The sequence below is a fragment of the Ornithodoros turicata genome, chromosome 10 (assembly GCF_037126465.1).
Source record: "Ornithodoros turicata isolate Travis chromosome 10, ASM3712646v1, whole genome shotgun sequence".
Classification (NCBI taxonomy): domain Eukaryota; kingdom Metazoa; phylum Arthropoda; class Arachnida; order Ixodida; family Argasidae; genus Ornithodoros; species Ornithodoros turicata.
The window spans coordinates 21,533,942-21,552,237 of record NC_088210.1 but is presented as its reverse complement, the minus strand read 5'-3'; the positions used below and the strand labels follow the sequence as shown (position 1 = coordinate 21,552,237).

Sequence of the window (18,296 nt, the reverse complement as noted above, 5' to 3'; positions counted from 1 at the left end):
ATGAGTCACTTAGCCAGTCGAAGCCAGTGAAAGCTTGTGGATTGGTCGACTCCACTGGCAAACGCTTGGGGAATGGATGAAATCCAGTATCGTACTAATCCAAAAGTAGTCGCTAATGTGGCGGGTGTTTCGTTCGTGAATGTCAGTCTGTTTTACATGTCCTTAGTCGGAACGGTGTTATGCACACATTCCGTTGTGCTTTCCGGGTAAAAGCGACGTTATTATGAGAAAGTCAGCAGTGGCAAGTCAGAGCTCCCACAAGCGATTTGTGTCGCCCTTCGTGAGTCACACAGCTGCTCTTGGTTCCTCGGTCCCAAAGGTTGGCTTGTGTCTAAAGTTACATGCCTAAGTTAATACCACATTCATTTTTCGGCTCTCGATCATTAGGTGCCGAGCTCAGCTACGGCGGAAGATGTTTCAACATTCTCGGGGCAAAGTAAAAAACGAAGCATCAACGACGTCATGAAGTTACTAAGTCAGGCGACGGATGACAGCCCGGAGAACTCACCAAAGAAATATTGTGTTGAGGATAAAGTACCACCAGTGGCTGCGGTAGCCAGCGCTGTTGGCACGGCTGCTCTAAACGACACGGCTCGGTACGTCTGTCGACAACTCGTTTTTCTTGCTAAATTCCTCAGCGGTTAACGACGTTATAGCCGAAATGTTTTATTTCTGCAGCTGCAACGACGACTCTAGTGGTGATGCCTCCAGTTGCACCACCGGACCAATAGGAAACTTGTCACTGGATGCACATTACTTCAGTGTTATGTGGTGTAAGCAGTCCACAAAGAAGGTAAGGCTTTGTAAAGTAGGATTTGACATTTCCAGATCTGCCAGAAAAGACGTGACAAAACCACGAAGAATTCATCCAGCAGCCCTGTTAAAGGGACAGTGTCGAGCCATCATCTGGCTTTCGAAATAGAATTGGATCTGGTGGTGAGGTTGCTGCACAGTATGCAGTACTTTGTCCAGCAAGCCTGTCAAAATGTTCACAACACTGTTTATAAATTTAATACCAATTTATAGTCTTAAATGAAATATCTTTCGAATGAGCATTTGATTTGCATTTGAAAATACTTGACACCTGTACAGTTGTACTGTACAGCCATGTTGAAAGCTAAGAGTAGATTGGAAAACCGGAAGGATGTAGCTGTATCAAGTTGCATATCTGTTATCTTGTCAGGGCCGGCGATAGGGGGGAGGGGGCGATAAGGCCCCGCGCCCGAGCACCGGCCCTGTATCTTGTAATGACCTCTTTTTCTCTAATTCTTGTTGCAGCACAAGAAATGGGAAGGTGATGGTGAGTGTTCGAAAGTCCAAACTTTGTAACAATCCTGCACAGAAGGGGGGGAAAAAATGTTTCAGGAGTGCTGATCATCAAGGGACGATGTGCCTCCTTGAGGACCTTGGAAGGAAAAGAGTATGTCATAGTTTACTGTTTTTTAGCCTGTGTGCCATCCATGCTGCCTCAGCCCCACGTTTGTTTAATTCTATTTGTGTTGCTAGGCTGTGGGAAGGTCTGCGCGAAATCTAATGCAGGTTCATTGCACTAAAGCTTACCTGAAGGGTGTCACGTGCATGCACTTCAATTCTCACTTGGAACTCCATGGCTTTTGTGTGCAGCAATTATTGATGTGTTACTGTTTGCCAGCATTGTAGATGACTCATGTGCATAACCCAACTTCTCTGCTTGCTCCTGTGTTATGTTCTTACACACATGTCAGGCAAGTAGTCACAGCAAATACAATGTTGTAAATGCAGGATAGCAACAACTTTTGGCTACAAGGCATCAGAAGTGAGCAACATTCAAGAAGGCAGTATCTTTAAACTGTCAGGAAAGGAATGCGAGGTATATCGATGTTGACATTCTTTCGACACCTACCCATATTGCCTAGTACTATATTATATACTATCTTATTAATGGATTTATTCACTGCCCATTTCTAGGTTCAGGGTATCATTTCCTCTGAAGAATATCTATCTGGTCAGTGCTTTACTGGAAGCACATCTACTTCTGGGCCCTTGTCTACACGAGACAGCAATACGGCATGTCAAGGTTTGTAAACGTACATAGAACACGTTAGAAAACAGAGGTGAATAGAAACTATATTAGAACTTGGCACGGACCGAAAATTCGGAAAACAGAAACAATACGAGATGTGGAATACAGGATGCACAACTAGACATTTTTATGTTCAAACATCTCGCAAGGCATACTTATGTAAATAAACACGTACGGCTACAAGAGCTCCGGATGAGCTGACATCAAAATCTGAAACACCACATGAAAGCTTTCTTATCAAGACTCTGGGGAAATATTGTCACGATTTACCCTTTACTGTGCGTACAGTGTTCTGCTTTTTGGCAGAGATGGAAATGTACCAAAGATTAAGAGTGCCGCACATCAAAGTTCCCAAATCAATATGAGATCGACTCATATTAAAAACTTCAAATTGTCACATAGTCAGAGAAAATATGTATGTACACCCTCACCAAAGAGGGACAACATACCTGCACTCACCAAAACCACATTTTGTTACCGTTTAGCAGGACGCAGCATCCCTGCAATTCCCTTCAAGACACCTCACATAGGCGAGACTGGTACCGAATCTGGACAGACTGCACGAAAGTTCCATGTCCCGAATGTACCTGTCATCCAGCCTGATTCTTTGGTCTTGCCAAGGCCAAGCCACACTCAGCAGGTAGAAGAGTCAAATAATGAACACTGATAAAAATAAAGAACTGTGCACCGTATGCAACGAAGGTTTTCATGCCACAAAATGTGTTGGAGGTGTTACGGTAACTGAATTTAATGGTAATTTTGATATGGCTAAATGAGAACAAAGGAAACATACGCCTCGTAGAATATGCAGCTTCGTGCTTTCGCTGACTCTGCGGACAACATTACATGCATAGCCCTGTGTTTTAAGGTAGAAGCTGGTAGGACCCGTGTTTACTTCCGATTTGCGTCATCTTCACTTGTGGTAAAAAAACATAATAAATAATAATAATAAATAAATAAATCAAGTGCAGATTCAGTCATCAATATGGGCACTAGAGAACACTAAGCAATGCGAATTGAGCACATCCTCTCAGCATCTCGTTTCGTTGTGCTCATTGTTCACTTTTCCAGTCCATGTTCCCCAATTTTACCCTTGTTTTACAGCTCCCAAAATACAACCATTATTTCTGCCATCCCCCTATTTTTAAAACACCCCAAAACCTGAAACGCAAAGTGTCTCAATATGCATAATTTTCATATCACATTTGATCTTGAGCTTACGCTTGACCCTTATCAAGCATGCGTTGTTTCCTGTAAACCACAGTGTGCACTGCACTACTACTAAACTTGTCTGGTGATTATTACACATGCAACGTTCGACAGTTCAACAAAAATGGCCCTGGTATGCGGTATGGTTCACTTTCCAGGGGAACCAAAACAGAAACCAGCTGCCTGTTACAGATGTAGTGGTGGAAGCATCGCTTGCACGTTGTCTGAGGCCACATCAGAAGGAAGGCCTTGTATTCCTTTACGAGAGCATTATGAACATGCGTGCTTTCAACGGCAGTGGTGCTATACTTGCGTGAGTAAAGCTGCAGCCATTGTCTGGTGGAGCGCTTCCGAATTCAAACGGGCACCCAGTGACACGAGCTCCTCAACTTTCAGAGATGAAATGGGTCTTGGCAAAACATTGCAATGCATTGCACTAATATGGTAAGGTTTCATAAACCTACTTTCATACCCAACTCATCTGAGATAACGTATCACATGTGTTTTTTTAGGACACTTCTTAGACAGGGACCTTATGGTGGAAAGCCCTGCCTGCGCAAGGTGTTGATTATCACACCAAGCAGTCTAGTCAAAGTAATGATATCTAACGATGAAAGATGATATCTAAGTTATGCACTGTATAATTTTTTGCTAACCAAATTTGTTTTCGTAGAACTGGGTGAAAGAATTTAAGAAATGGTTGATGAACCGCAACCTTCGTGTCTACCACGTCGACCAGAACAACAAAATAGAAGTGAGCAAGTTCATCTTCTATCCAACATGCCAATTTTCAGGCGATAGGAATGGTACAGGTGGGGGGTGTAGAATGTGGATTTAATCAGATATTGATGGCTGTGTTTGTCCTCTGCATGTCTGACTGCATGATTAGATCCTCACAAGTGCATCACAAGGCAGGCAAGTTTCGTTACAAAAAAAACGGCAGTAAAAACAGTTCAAGGATGTCTAGTATAATGTACATTGCCGCAGAAGCAAATGCAAATGTTGTACAATCATTCAGAAAGAGAGACTGCAAAATATCATCTACAGCAAGCAGGCTTTACACAAATGTCTTTGTTGTACATATGTCTTGTGTTGCAGCAGTCATGCAATGTTTCTTATATGCCTGCATAGGAATACACTTTTCTAACTTCCAGGGTTTCCTGCGGCAGCCCAGCTTGTATCCAGTGCTAATACTTTCGTACGAGATGTGCGTGCGATGTGCAGAGAGCCTTTCAAACGTGACTTTTGATCTTCTAGTCTGCGATGAAGCTCACAGGCTCAAGAATGCAAACATCAAGACGACGGCTGTATGGCTACTAAATGTCTAATGTTGGAAAGTTCTTTTCCTCATATTTCCTGTCTTTATTTAGTGTCTGCAAACCCTGGGAATTGATAAGAGAATTCTCCTTACTGGCACTCCAGTTCAGAATGACTTGCAAGAATTTTATGCTCTCATCGATTTTTGCAATCCAGGAATTCTAGGTAGGTTACGTCACTGAAGTGTTGTAGATCCATGTTCTGATTTTTTGTTTCTTGCAAGGTTCTGAGGGTGTTTTATAGAGCCTATTTTTATGTGAAAAATTTGATGTTGGATGTTCTTAAGTAGCCTAGTGAACTATCAGCAGTAGAAGTATGCCAAATGCATCAATTAGTTGCTCATCAACTCATTAGTCAATGCTTACCATCAACTGGCTGATTCCAAAAAAGTGTCTGGGTACTCAGACAATAAAAATATCCCATGAGTATATAGTATCATACTATCAGTTTTGCAAAAGCACCTGCACAACAAAGAAGACTGCAACATGGGAATAATCTTAGTATTTTATATTTTACATGATAAATTGTGTTTCAGCAACAGAAATGCTGGTAAGACAACCTGTACCATATGCACCATATATTGACTCAAAAATTAATTGAACAACACAAAATTCTAATTGTAAGAACAAAGAGATTGGAAGTTGTTGAGAATATATGGTTGGGGTCACAGAAAGCAGTTTAATTTTTTGCTGCACATATACTCCAAAAGCAAATGCTAAAAGCCCTGCAATGGGGTTAAGTAACTCAAAACATGATGTGGTATACTTGAACAAAGCTATCTAAAGGAAGAAATTTAATTGAAGTTACTCCAGCATTAATGTAGTGAGTTAGCTACATATTATCAAGAATTCTTACTATATTGCAGTAATAAATCGTTATGTCAGATGCTTGACAATTACACTTGGCATTCAGAAGTTCTTAAATGTAACTGAACACATGTCTGATGTGCATTTCTAGCATAACTGAGTAGAAACGATAAAAGGATGTTCAACCCAAGAGATTCTGTGTGCTGCAGACATAACCAAAGTGATGAAATATTTATCCAGCAACTTTTTCTGATTAATGCAAAACTCCTCATGTAATGATTTTCAATTGGATTGATTGCACATTTACTGTTTCAATGTTCCTTCGTAACAGGCACACCGTCGTCATTCCGACGCGTGTATCAAGAGCCTATTCTACAGTCCAAACTTCCCACTGCCAGTCCAGCGGTGAAAGAACTGGGGGAAGCGCGGACTGAAGAGTTGTCGCGATTGACTTCCTTGTTCATACTTCGTCGCACTCAAGAGGTCATCAAAAGTTATTTACCTGGAAAAGGTGCTTACATATTCTTGCCAGTACAATAATCTTCTGCACACAGGACCTTAAATCATGTATGCATGGGTGAAATCCCACTGGCTAGGAGATAGTTACAGAGACTCTTTCTCGCAGTGGAGTATGTGGTGTTTTGCCAACCACAGCCACTTCAGCTGCGTCTGTATCACGCATACCTGCAATCCAATGCCGTGAGATCTTGTCTCACCTCCTATCTGTCCTGCGATGCAACATCCCACTTGGCGTGCATCCTAGCACTGCGCAAGCTCTGCAATCACCCGTTACTTGTACAGGAGCCCGATGAGGAAATTTTAGTAAGTTCAACACGCTTCGCCAGCCTTGCTGTATTTCCGACTTCAGAGATCCGTAGAGCTGCGACGAACTAGACTCAACAAGAACTACAATAAATGCGGCAGCAGACGACTCCTTTGAGTGAAATATGTGTGTGATGTTTTCAAACAGGAACCATTACAAATTGACGTACAGAACGTGCTTCCACCAGATCTCCAGCGTCCTGGCGTTTCTCTGGAACTTCACTCGGGCAAAATGAGGGTCGTGGCAAAATTACTCTCTTCTATGTGGTCTGTGAAGCCTCTTCGGAGAATAGTGATAGTGTCCAGCTTCACAAAGGTAGGCATGTGATCGTCGACTCGTCGTATGATTGTGTGTATGAGTGAGAAAAATGTAAGAGTGAAATGGGGATGAGCGAGAGAGAGAGAGTGGTTGATGTGTCCCTTCAGATGACGTGCCCTTGGAAGTCGCTGGGGAGGTGTGTTAGCTTAGCTCAATTGGTAGAGCCCTGGACCGGTAATCCAGGAGATGTGGGTTCGAGTCCTACAGCTGGCTAACCTTTTCAGTGACTTCCATCTTTCAACAAATGGAAGGCTGTGCTTGAGACTATTTGACTAGTTGCTGATTGCAATATGAGGTGAAATGACAGTTGCCATTTTAGCCTGAGCGAAAGATCTTCACTGTGTCTTCTGAAACTTCAACGAAGACCATAATTTCCAGAGGTAATTCAAGTTTGAAGGACATGCAATTTAACATGGAATTTGATTTTCTGTGCAGACGCTCGACTTGCTGCAACAGCTGTGCTCTCAGAAGAAATATCCTGTCGTAAGACTGGACGGTTCAACATCTTCCGTGCAGCGTATGGAACTTGTGGACCGCTTCAATTCACCATCTTCAGACTGTTGTAAGTATGAATCAGTCATGTGCACGATTGGTTGAGTCACATGTACTTGTGGCTTCCTTCCTGTAAATGACTCACACTGATCTCTTGGAAATCTGCATCTGATTTTGCTTGCCACTTTGATGCCCTTACACTGGGTCATGCTTAAGGCCCAGGGTTTTCCGCGAAATATCGTGGAACCCTTCGTTTGGCAATGAATTTCACGGAATTTTATTTTTAGAGGTGTGCGGATATTAGAGTTCTCGAATTCGAATCAAATATCAATCATCAATTTCATTCGCGAATCGAATGCCCAATATTCGGATTTCCGAATATCCGATTATTCGCAGAATATGAACGACACCTCCCGAAAGTGGGCTTCACCTGACGCTTCCCTGCATGAGGTGAAGCCTGCTTTACGAAATTGCCCGTGCTGCAGGACCAACACAGACAGATTGTAGTTTAGCTTAAGATAACGTTAGCCCAAGTTTATTGTGCATACTCCGCCTGAGGATGGGGTGGCGTCCCTCCCGCGAGCAGCCTAGCAGCAGCAGTGGGGGATTTTGATTTGATGTTTGGGAGTTTCCCTAGACTCTTAAATAATGCCTACAGTCCAGAAATAAAAAGGGTGTCCTAAAGATGTAACTTCCACTGGGCACGTATTGTAAGCTCCTACCTATAATCTTCCTATAAAGTTCCCATAAACTCTGTAGATGCCGAAAGATCTTTCAGCAATTATAAAATGATTGCAGGCGACAAGATATCACGTATGCTGTCATGCTGAACCACAACAGTGCTTCGAATCTGTAATTTTATAAAATATTTTTTGTTCCCACGTTATCCAAGACAAAATAAAGCGATTCCCCATTTCAAGCAGCCGTTGACTGCTTGCCGCGGAAAATCGCGGAATTTACAAGTTGGTGCCGCAGAATTTTGAATTTGCCGCAGCAGAAAACCAGGGGGCTTAGTCATGCTGTTCTCAAAGATTGTCAGAATTGATATGTGGTGTAGTGCAAGAGGAGACAAGTTACACATGCTTCAATCTGTGCAGTCGTCTTCCTACTAAGCTCAAAAGCTGGAGGCGTGGGTTTAAATCTGGTAGGAGCCAATCGGATTCTCTTGTACGACGTTGACTGGAATCCTGCAAATGACCTTCAAGCTATGGCTAGAGTATGGAGGGATGGCCAGGCAAATGATGTCTCAGTATATCGCCTGCTAACCACTGTAAGCTCAGAAAACATTTTTTGATACGCACATCTTGATATTGTGCCTTACTTTTTAAAACTGTGCCACATAAGTCTGCACCTTTCATTTCATGTCAGGGCACAGTAGAGGAGAAAATTTTTCAAAGACAGATCATGAAGCAAGAACTCAGCGGCACTGTTCTCGAAAACAAAAAAGAAAATCAGAAGTTTTCGTCAGAAGATCTGAAGGTGTCAAACGTTCAGACTATCCCCAAGCCAATGGGCGCTGGTACATGACCTAGACCTTGCATTTCAGGACCTGTTTTCACTGGACGAAACAACGGCTTGCTCAACGCACGACTTGTTAGGATGTCCTTGTCAGCAGGAAAATAATCTCCTGCTGGATGACGCAGATTTTGATATTGACTACGATACAGAAGGACAAAAGGAGAGCAAACCACAGCCACGCCAGACCTTGCAGCCCAAAGGTTACCCTGTGAAGCTTGGGAAGGTATTCTTGCTTGCTTTAGTGTGCATGCATGGCTTGGCATAATGCTGGCCTGACTTCCTTTTGCTTATTGTGTGAAATATGGTTTGCGTTCCCAGAAGGTTGGCATGGAAGATCTGCTCAAGTGGGAGCATATTGCAGCACCCATCAACCTGATGCAAACACAGGTACAGTGCATGCATGATGTCCTCCTTTCTTTTTCTTCCTTCCTCGAAGAAAAAAAAAAAGGGGGAGGAGGCACAACTTACTTCCGCATTTTAGTGTAGATAAGTTCCACCAGGATGGACAATTTCCATGGAAACTTACACAAACGCAATAGCAAAGCATGAGCGAACATGTGCATATCAAAGATCCTAGAGTAGAGTGCCCTTTTTCAAGAAATGAAGAGAGAGCGCAAAACTTAATGTGCAAGTTGACTAATTAGTAATTACAACAATGACATAATGAACCTCAGAAGATGCTGCACACTCGCAAACATTTTCTTTCTGTGGTGGTATATATATATATATATATATATATACATATACACGTATGTGGTAGATATCCCACAATGTATTCTTTGCTGACGTCTCCTTGGGAGCGTAAATTTTTTTTCAGTAAGACAGAAAGCAGAGGGGAGAGGAGTATTAGTACAGGAAAAGTGCCAGTTACAGCACAATAGATGAAAATTATACACACTGACAGAAAGAGCTGCACCAGCCTCTGTATATTTTTCAATCGCTACAGTATGGTGCACAGTGGTGGTAGAGACTACCACACTGGTCATTCACGATTAGCCTTGCTCACTGTAGCAGGGATAGGAGGATAACGCTTATCGTTATACTCTATGTATTAGGTTGTAACAAAATTCGAGTTTTTATTGTTGGACATGTCATAAGAATGCTCCAGGAAGAGAAGTTACAAACGTGAATATGTACAAACAACACAGAACTTGACACTGCTACGCTCGAACAAAGTGCCGTCACACACCCCTAAGAATTTCAGGAGGCAAACCATGAGGTCACAGATGCATGTTTATTGTTGGGGAAAACAGCTGGCAATGCCTTTGTCTCTGAGATGACTGAAAGGACGGCTGGCAGCTAGCTGGTGAGGATCGATAGTGCAAGAAAACCTCGACCTCCAAGACACGTAAAAGTCTTCCGCGCGTGTTCGTCTTTTACGTGGCCTCGAGGCTCAAGGTTTTCTTGCACTATGAAACGCCTTTGTCTCCTTATATTTAGAAGCCTGAAGTTTTACGGTTTTACCCGATTCTTCCTCGAATTTGCACCCCGAATTGAAGGTTGCCTCTTTAGGGTGAAACCCGATTTTTGCCTGGCAAATTGCCCCTCACTTGGATGTCTGTAGGAATGCACTAACTTACTTGTTTGGCAGCAAATGCAGTTACATCACCGTTTGTACCAAACTACTACAGTTACTTTGAGTAACTGAGCCCGATTTCCCCCCGAATTTAGCCTACTGGAAGTTTTTTTCACCCGAATTCGCATGAATTTAGTGCACATGTTTATTTACCCGATTTTTAACCCCCGAATTTAGAAAAAAATATTTCCCGAAAACTTCAGGCTCTACTTATATTATAAAAAGGTGAAATCCTAAATTTTGGGTCTTTGCAGGACCCACACTTGGCTTCAGCCTCTCAGGACATTACCTTCGTCTTCAGAAATGTAGTACAAGTGGCCACTACTCCTTCACACACGACCTGCGTTTCTTAAGTGAGCACAGTTGCCGACGGGGAAATTGGGCACATGTACATCTTTGGTTCGTAATAATTACAATAAAGTATTTTACATCAGTGATTCTCTGCGAGGACGTTGGCAAACTCTGTTACAGGTCAGCAGCCGTGCTTAAATTATCTCATATTGCGCAGCTATTTCCTCAATATGGCAGTGATGAATTTTTAAGTCGCTGAGAAGAGCTGCTGCACGAAGCTTGCAATGCAGCGATCACAGGTGATTATATCGTGACATGTTTACAAGTAACGAAGTACACCGAACTTGAAACGACTTCTTGCACCGTGTCCGCATCCTCCGGTCTGTTGACTGAGTCCCTCTAGATTTAAAACGTTCCCTTTGATATTTCTTCAAACCATCTCGAGAAACAAAGCGTGAACAAAGGAACCGGAAAACAACCTTACCTGGATACCTCCAAAGAGGATGAGCTCTCCACGGCCAAGCACTAGAGAGTAGAGAATAACTTCTTCTACAGTTGAGGGGGAAGGGCGATGCCTCTGTTGAAGAGGGAGCCACGATGCCTCCGCGCTGTCTGTCACGCGGCTCACGTCTAGCACGTATAAGTGCATGAGACATGCTCGACGATGGTGCCCTGTTGAAACCTGATGCTGCTGTTGAGACCTGCAAGAAAGATGTACGAGCTTGATTGGCACGAATATTCCGCAGCATGCACCTTTCCTTTTGTCATCGAAAATTCCAGTTACTTCCAGCCGTAATTCCAAAAAGTTTGCAAGTGTTCGGTTTCATGTTCATATTACGTTTCTGTTGACACGATTACTATGACATATAGAGACTTGGACATGCCACAATTGCCCATGAGAACGCAGTGTCCAGGGTTTTATTTTTACCGAGGTTCCGCAAAATTTCATAGAACTTGTTGTTTCCTTCAGAATCGTCCGCTTGTTAGGGGAATATTCGATATCTTACTCAATTATGTGAGGATTTCAGTCAATCTGCGACATTTTCGCGGGTTAGACCAAATCAGTCGCTAATGCAATGCCTGACACCACCGATAATGCTGGCACTTACGTGGCTGAATGCGCCACGACGAAAGAAAAACTAACGACAGGAATGCCTGCAGAGAAATTGTCAGAGTTGTGTATAATTTTCTTTGTGCACTGAAAAGTTGCAAAAGGCTGGAAAAACATGTGGAATGAGTCTAGGATCTTTGGAGAATACTGCTACTTTTCCTTTTTTGCTTGTTTTCTCTCGCCTGCAGAATCCCGCAGATTTGTAAATCCCACTTCGCGGAAACGTAAATTTTTCACAGCAGAAATCTAGCGGCCTTACCTAATGCCCACCGTACATTGACGTGGATTCGACAAATCGAGTGATAACGAATAGAGCCATAAAGCACAAAGTCCCACAGCGAAGCAACGACTACCAGAAGTACTACCCTGGTGCTGGGATCTTTGCATGTGTACAAGTCTCCTCTTGTAGCAGTAGGTCATGTGCTTATACATTTTTTTTTCTCTCTCTCTCCCCAATTACAGTTGTAACCATGCTGAATGATTTTACAGTAACTGGTATCCCGAGTTGCCCCAGTATACTACGTCAGAACATCAATCCGTAGAGGGCATAGCAATTAAGCCGGGACCGGTACTTCGTTTTACAGTTAGCGGATTTAGATTACAAGCGGAGTCCCAATAATAGGGGTCCCACTGTAGTGGATACGCTCGCAAAGTTAACCAAAGTCCTAATCAGTGTGAAACGAGGACTCAGTCACCCTGCTGCCCTGAGGTCCCTGAGCCTCTGCGCCATCCGGTCGAGAACCTCCAACTGTCGTTGCCTATCCCTCCGCGCATTGGGACGTATCGAGGGCCTGGGCTGCTCCTGCTCCCCTGCAGACCCTTCTTGACTCGTTTCTGCCGCGCTGCCGCTGCCCAGGGCAGTCTTCTTGTACGTGCGCTGAGGTGACCTGTCCCCAGACTCATCCTCACTTGCATCGCTCGAACTTCCTGTGGTTATTTGATTTGGTAAGGTGGTGCGAGGTGGTACACTCTATCAATGATGGTGTCCCTCACCAGTCTGACCCCTGTCTTTGGAACAGCCTGCAGATGATGTGCTTGGGCCAGCTGGCGACGCTCCCGACGACGAAGCCAGCGGTCGCTTTAACACTCCACGTGTTCCGTTTACGCACGTTTCCTTTTGTTGCTGGTGGCTCGCAGCTGCTCTAGCCCTATTTACAGTCATGTACAACAACAACAACAACATTATTTTTAAGATGATTACAGCCATGTATATACTAATACACAGATCCTTGGTTTCAGGGAACTAATTCGAAGGTGCTTTTCATTTAAGTACGTTGCCTTAGCCAAGGTATAACACAATGCAGGTCATTTGGATCTTGTCGTGCTTCTTCATATTACCCTGTTTGACTTATGTTTGTGGCTTGCTTTTTGTTGCTTTGCTAAGGCAAAAGTCATCCCTCACGTTACAATAATTGACAGACCACATTCGGGCTTGGTCTTGTAGTTTGAAACAGTCCATGTTATCCGATCTCGGACGGAATTCGGAATTCTCGGACGTCTTAACGACTCACGATTCAGCTTGCTTTGATCCGATATAGAAATTAAATGATTGGTACTAAAGTTTTTGCACAATGTTGTCAAAGTGTTTCACCTGTGGCAAAACTCAATACAAAATAATAAACATTGCCGTGGTATGCTTCAACTTCCTTTTTCAACATTGAAAAACCTGAGCTTACAAAAATATACTACTGTTAGTACCAACGCCATCAGAACAAAAATCACACACGCAAGTGTACACGCTCAAAAATATCTGCGAGAATGCTAGAAATCGAAAAACTCTATTCATGGTGGGCCAATGCACATTGCATTCCCCCATCCTCCTCCTACCACAATATGTGAAGGCCATGACCTTAGTGGCAAGTTTCTGAATTGGGTGAAGTGTCAGATGTGTCACTCATATCCCTCTCCCTCATTGTCTCAATGTCATTGATAAGAGGAGAGGAAGCCAGCAAAGTGAAGCGCTCAAACAATTATGACGGATGTGGCAAATAGCATTTTCATCTGGTCAGTCTCATGCACTGTCCTGTTCGAACCCTCCAGTGCACAGAACATGCACCGTTGTAACATATAGAAAGTCATACCTTGCTTCTGGATCCTGCCTCGGTGGAACCCAAGTACGAGATGGTGGTCGTACACCAAGCATTCCATGTAGACTGGAAGGTTTAGCATAGGTGCGCTGAGCTGTACTCAGCACTACTACTCGGTTGCCTACCTGCAAACACGTTTATGCCGTGCTGAATGGAAATTCCTCGCAAGATAGCAACGCTCGGAAGTCCCGTGAATGTTGATGCTTGCTCAGACAACAAGACTCCGGAACTACTCCGAACCTTTGTTCTTATGTCAGTATGAGGAGACTTAACACCTGATTTGCATCGAAGTAATTTTTTCCTCATCATTACAGACCATTTCACAAAGGATGAGAGAATTCAGAGAATGTTGTTACAGTATCCTTTCACGTATGCACTCAAAAAGAACAAAATGTGAATCTAGGAACTACCACAATAGCGTTAAGCCGTTCGCCAAATGGCAAGGAATGGTGATGATGTTTTTGGATGGTGCTAAGTGTAAACGCGTACAAGACCACAGACGGACTATGTTTGAAACGGACTAATACACGACTGGATCGCGGGTGCACGTTCTGTTGCACAATTGGCCGCCACCATTCCTGTGCCTTGAGGATGCGACTGGGCGCCGCCACAGCTGGCAGTTTTTGTGGATGTTTAGAGGGAGTTTTCGTGAAAAATGGTGGAGATTAGTAAAATAACTTTGGTTGCATAGCAATTCTTGAAACTTGAACCTTCATCCAAGGACAAGTTGTTTTTGCATTTTAGTGCTCCTTTAATGCTTGATGCCTTTTTATTTTTATTTTATTTTTTTGTACATGCTGTTTATACAAGCCTAATGGCTTACCTTGCACGCTGGGTGAAAAGACAGTTGTGGAGCTGCAAACTCTCTATTTGTCACTACAACTTGTTTCCACTCCCAGGGCATCTCTGGATTGTCCGGAATGGTGAGCAGCCAGACATCATTCAGCAACTGCAAGAGCAGGAAAATTACTATCTCGCTCTGGAAGAACTACAGGAAACAGACAAAGCACGTCCGCATGCATTACGTACAGTGTTTGGTCCGCCACACCCGCCAATGATAAGCATGTGTTTATCACTGAGTGATATCTGCAATCACAAATGCACAGCTTTCACACAACACTTGCAGAAATCAGCACGTGAGGACTTCATTGACATTCCGTGCATTTATCTCACTTGAGAATGGCCATAACGTGGTCTTGGCTTTGGCTGTGTTGTGTTCTGTTTCTGCCACATGTAAGTTTGAAGGTCCAGTACCCATACTTCGTTCGAGCTGCAAAGTGGTAAAAGTAAGGTGTTAAAGGTTGTTGAAATTACACAGTAAAATGCTGCATGCTTTCTGAACTCATGACAGTCTAAACCAGGGAGTTCCCTACCCCCCCCCCTTTGGAAGTGATACTGCCCAACACAGCTGAACTACCAAATGCATTGACATACAAATATTCATCCACACACGTACTCCCCGTCATGGGAACTCGGAGCTTGCAGAACATAGCACCTCTGCTGCAACAACAGCACTAGGAACTTTATCACAGGCATACCTTGAGAATGGCCCCACAGGGTTTATGCAATGCAGGCCACCAAAAACAACCATGAGAGAGCCTTGTGTTGTAGCTGAGTGACCAGCCATAGATGGACAGCCTCCCACAGTGCTTACTTGTGTCCACCGATTTGCAGCTATGTTGTATATGTGCAGGTGCCGGAAAATCCGCCAAGTCTGTGGAAGTGCATGTGTGCAAGTAAATTAGCTACAGAGAAATTACACAGCCTAAAGACATCTGCAATGACTGGATGCACTTTGGAGGAACTCGGTTTTGAGTGACTTCAAACGCATTTACGGCGAATTCCACCAGTCGACCTAGTGTGAGCACTTTAATATGCTACAGAGCAAGAAAACCTGGCACAGAACGACACAATTTGAATCCACCAGCAAAAAGCAACCGCATTAATTGATTTATAGTTCTAAGTCTACCCTTTAGCATTTGTTTATACTTTACTTTCAGTAACAGAAGGTAAGTACTTGTGCACCTCGAGCTATCAACCTGCAGGTCTTCTTATTTTCATTCAAGCACTCGCAATTGTAGCATCACAAATTTGACTATGATGGAGATGCTACAAGATGGCAAACTGGTCTTATCTTGCATTTCATAAAGAAAGGCAGGTTGTCTACTTCAATCACATTATTACCAGTAAGGCAGCACGTCAAACAGAAGGGTCCACACAATATAATGAAATGCGCCTCTGGGAGCGTTGAACAAAGCCCAAATTTCGTGAATCTGTCAAACGTAAACAGCACTACAGTATCTTGAATACAACGAAGCCCCCCAATATCATCAATGTCTGGTCATGCGTTACCGTATGCAAAGAAAATCAATGGCAAAGTGGAGGAATTCACACCTGATGAAGTGGGTAGGGTGAGGTATGCGTCCAGCCACCAAACAGAAGCAAGTTGTCCTTATAAGACACGAGCGATGCACACGCCTTAGGAGGGGGATAAGTGCCTGAAGTGAGAAACAAATGCCGCAGTTCTTACACGTCAACCATACACCTGCACGGTCGGACGACGGTACCCATGCTGAGCGGTCGAATCCAACGTCGCGTGGCCAAATCGAGCCGCCAGAGGTCGTTGAACGTCGTGTTTGCCGTCGTACAGCCACCAAAGACAAACATTGAATCTCCCAATACGCAGGCACTGTGTGAGTATCGCTTGGAAATCGTCGGCCCAGACTCTGGAGCCTTCTGAACCCAGACCACGTCTTGCAGGGACACGGCATTGAGGAACTCCCGGCGAATTTTTCTTGTCGCAGCTGCAATGACGTAGCTCGAGTCAGGAACGTTCGCTACAATGCAGTCGACGTGTGCCACATAATGGGGGACATTTAATTTGCAGCGGCGGTCAGCTTAGCCAACTCAACTGCACGCTTCACGCGCATTTCTACTTTCTGCAGCATCATGCTTAAACTGTGACGCAGATTGTACGACTGCACTTAACTTCTCGATGGGTAGTACTGCAGTGATAGTCCTCGAAAAGTGAATAACATTGTTCGAATTGACGCTCATCGATGCCCGGAAGCGAGCATCGCACTGCGTTTAGTGTGGACGTGCACCAACCGTACGCTCCTTCAGCATTCCTCTCTACTAAGAATGTTAGCTAATGTTCAATGTGTTTCATTTCGTTTCAAAATTAGTAGTATTCACATGCGTACCTTCGACATGAGCGTACCAAGCCTTGCTGACCAGCCTGCATGATTTCAGGTCCCTGTACGGCGATAAGTAGCAAAATATATACTCGATGACCACGTCGGGAAGATCTTCTATGCTGGGACTTCCCATTCTTCTGGAAAATTTTGTTGCGCAAAATTGTCAATGTTGGGGTTCACATTCCCCGTATTTAGCCTGTCTCCTCAGCTCTTTCGTTTGTTTTCGTGAAAAAGCCGGAGATCTGACTTTGGCTTTGGCGTTCGTCGATTTCTCTTCGACTTGTCTTTCGGCAGCGGCTTTGCATCTGGCTCTTTTTGGGTCGGCTCACTATGGCTCTTTTGGGGCTCCCACCTGACGCGGGTCCAGTTTCGACATCAGTTTTGTGTTCCAGGCTTTCGTAGTTTCGCCTGTGATCGCAGTTGAGAATGACTCTCATTAGCAAAAGGATTGCTCACATACGAATATGCTTCTAAACTTCTAAACATGCACACTACTACAACGTGGAAACGCACAACCAATACTTCAGAATCTGGTTTCATTGCGAATTTCTCACTTAAAGTCCCACTGCGGACTAAAAATATATACGTTTATTTCGTACAATAAATCAACCTCGCCAAAAGTAGGTAACGGCAGTGCGAGCTCTGGGGCCTGTCTCTCCCAGCAAAAGGGGGCGCACCTTCCTGCTCTCCGCTCTCCACCCTACGTTGGTTGACTGCTAGTAGCTGTGGTACTGTAGTCACTGTAGTTGTGGTGAGGAGACGAAAATCAACCTCCGTAGAGTAGTGTTGGCAGACGGGGTGGCACATGACATAGGTAACATAACCCTGAGTTCGGGGTGAAGACAAGGGGATGAATAAACAAGCGTACAACACAGGACAAGACTCCAACCAGGGTGGGACATCGCGCAGCCTATGACGTTATAGTTCGAAATAGTTCGTTATGGTATAGAAACGATAGTTTGGGAAATTACAATGTAGGACACATGACATAAATTGAGCAGGATTGCGAACACACGAGATTTAGTGCGTAACGATTTACTTTTTCAGATCGGAGCTGACTTATGCTGTGTGGTCAAGGACTGTGGGGACGCATAATAGCCTATATTGTGGACCGCGTGCTTAGGAACCCTGCTATATATAGCACAGACGACATGAACTGCTGATCTGAATAAGTATGTTGCAATTAATGAAGGAAGAATACAGTGTCACACCACACACTCAGTGACGTAGAGAGACCTCCAATGTAGGTGGGTGCGCCCCCCCCCCCCCCCACACACACACACTGATCCTGGGAGCGCGAACACACACATGCCTGTACATTCAGCGAGTTGAGCAGTGAAAATCTAGGATATTGAAACAAAATAATACGATCACATACGGGATGTCATAACCGGTGAGGTTGGGTCACGAGGCTGTAAGTAGCTTGAAAAACTCACAATTTCAATACTAGTCAAAAATTGTGCCTAGCCAGGAACTGCAAGAACTTTCG

At 44.0% G+C, this 18,296-nt stretch overlaps 2 protein-coding genes across 4 annotated transcripts; one reads left to right on the top strand and one right to left on the bottom strand.

The window, feature by feature from the left end:
- Nucleotides 1–23: 23 nt before the first annotated feature.
- On the top strand, nt 24–10,556 carry LOC135371006 (DNA repair and recombination protein RAD54B-like). Of its 3 annotated transcripts, none has more exons than XM_064604977.1 (23): nt 24–319; nt 388–596; nt 679–793; nt 1,279–1,300; nt 1,366–1,420; nt 1,762–1,849; nt 1,948–2,056; nt 2,548–2,702; nt 3,430–3,584; nt 3,668–3,715; nt 3,784–3,832; nt 3,945–4,025; nt 4,426–4,578; nt 4,642–4,753; nt 5,726–5,905; nt 6,020–6,216; nt 6,365–6,532; nt 6,971–7,097; nt 8,125–8,297; nt 8,396–8,506; nt 8,574–8,768; nt 8,864–8,932; nt 10,376–10,556. In XM_064604977.1, the coding sequence occupies exons 1-23, from the start codon at nt 224–226 to the stop codon at nt 10,472–10,474; spliced, it is 2,766 nt and encodes a 921-aa protein (XP_064461047.1). In that variant the 5' UTR covers nt 24–223; the 3' UTR covers nt 10,475–10,556. The 3 variants fall into 3 exon arrangements, with proteins under 3 accessions (XP_064461047.1, XP_064461046.1, XP_064461044.1); XM_064604976.1 differs by having other exon boundaries at nt 25–319; nt 2,551–2,702; nt 3,784–3,865; XM_064604974.1 differs by having other exon boundaries at nt 26–319; nt 3,784–3,865.
- On the bottom strand, nt 9,761–17,224 carry LOC135371008 (F-box only protein 42-like). The gene is made up of 12 exons (XM_064604979.1): nt 16,814–17,224; nt 16,178–16,414; nt 16,005–16,108; nt 15,149–15,324; nt 14,784–14,880; nt 14,640–14,696; nt 14,434–14,559; nt 13,605–13,735; nt 12,517–12,671; nt 12,219–12,450; nt 10,897–11,113; nt 9,761–10,811 (listed from the first exon to the last, which is right to left on the bottom strand). The coding sequence occupies exons 1-12, from the start codon at nt 16,938–16,940 to the stop codon at nt 10,716–10,718; spliced, it is 1,755 nt and encodes a 584-aa protein (XP_064461049.1). The 5' UTR covers nt 16,941–17,224; the 3' UTR covers nt 9,761–10,715.
- Nucleotides 17,225–18,296: the final 1,072 nt, after the last annotated feature.

Bases quoted from the DNA above. Each gene is read 5' to 3' on its own strand.
- LOC135371006 (XM_064604974.1), top strand. From the start codon at position 224: ATGAGAAAGTCAGCAGTGGCAAGTCAGAGCTCCCACAAGCGATTTGTG. The intron at 3,716-3,783 runs GTAAGGTTTCAT...GTGTTTTTTTAG, and splicing joins CAATGCATTGCACTAATATG to GACACTTCTTAGACAGGGAC. The intron at 8,933-10,375 runs GTACAGTGCATG...GGGTCTTTGCAG, and splicing joins TCAACCTGATGCAAACACAG to GACCCACACTTGGCTTCAGC.
- LOC135371008 (XM_064604979.1), bottom strand. From the start codon at position 16,940: ATGGGAAGTCCCAGCATAGAAGATCTTCCCGACGTGGTCATCGAGTAT. The intron at 16,109-16,177 runs GTACCGTCGTCC...TTCTCACTTCAG, and splicing joins GATTCGACCGCTCAGCATGG to GCACTTATCCCCCTCCTAAG. The intron at 13,736-14,433 runs GTAAGCCATTAG...ACGTGTTTGCAG, and splicing joins CTTTTCACCCAGCGTGCAAG to GTAGGCAACCGAGTAGTAGT.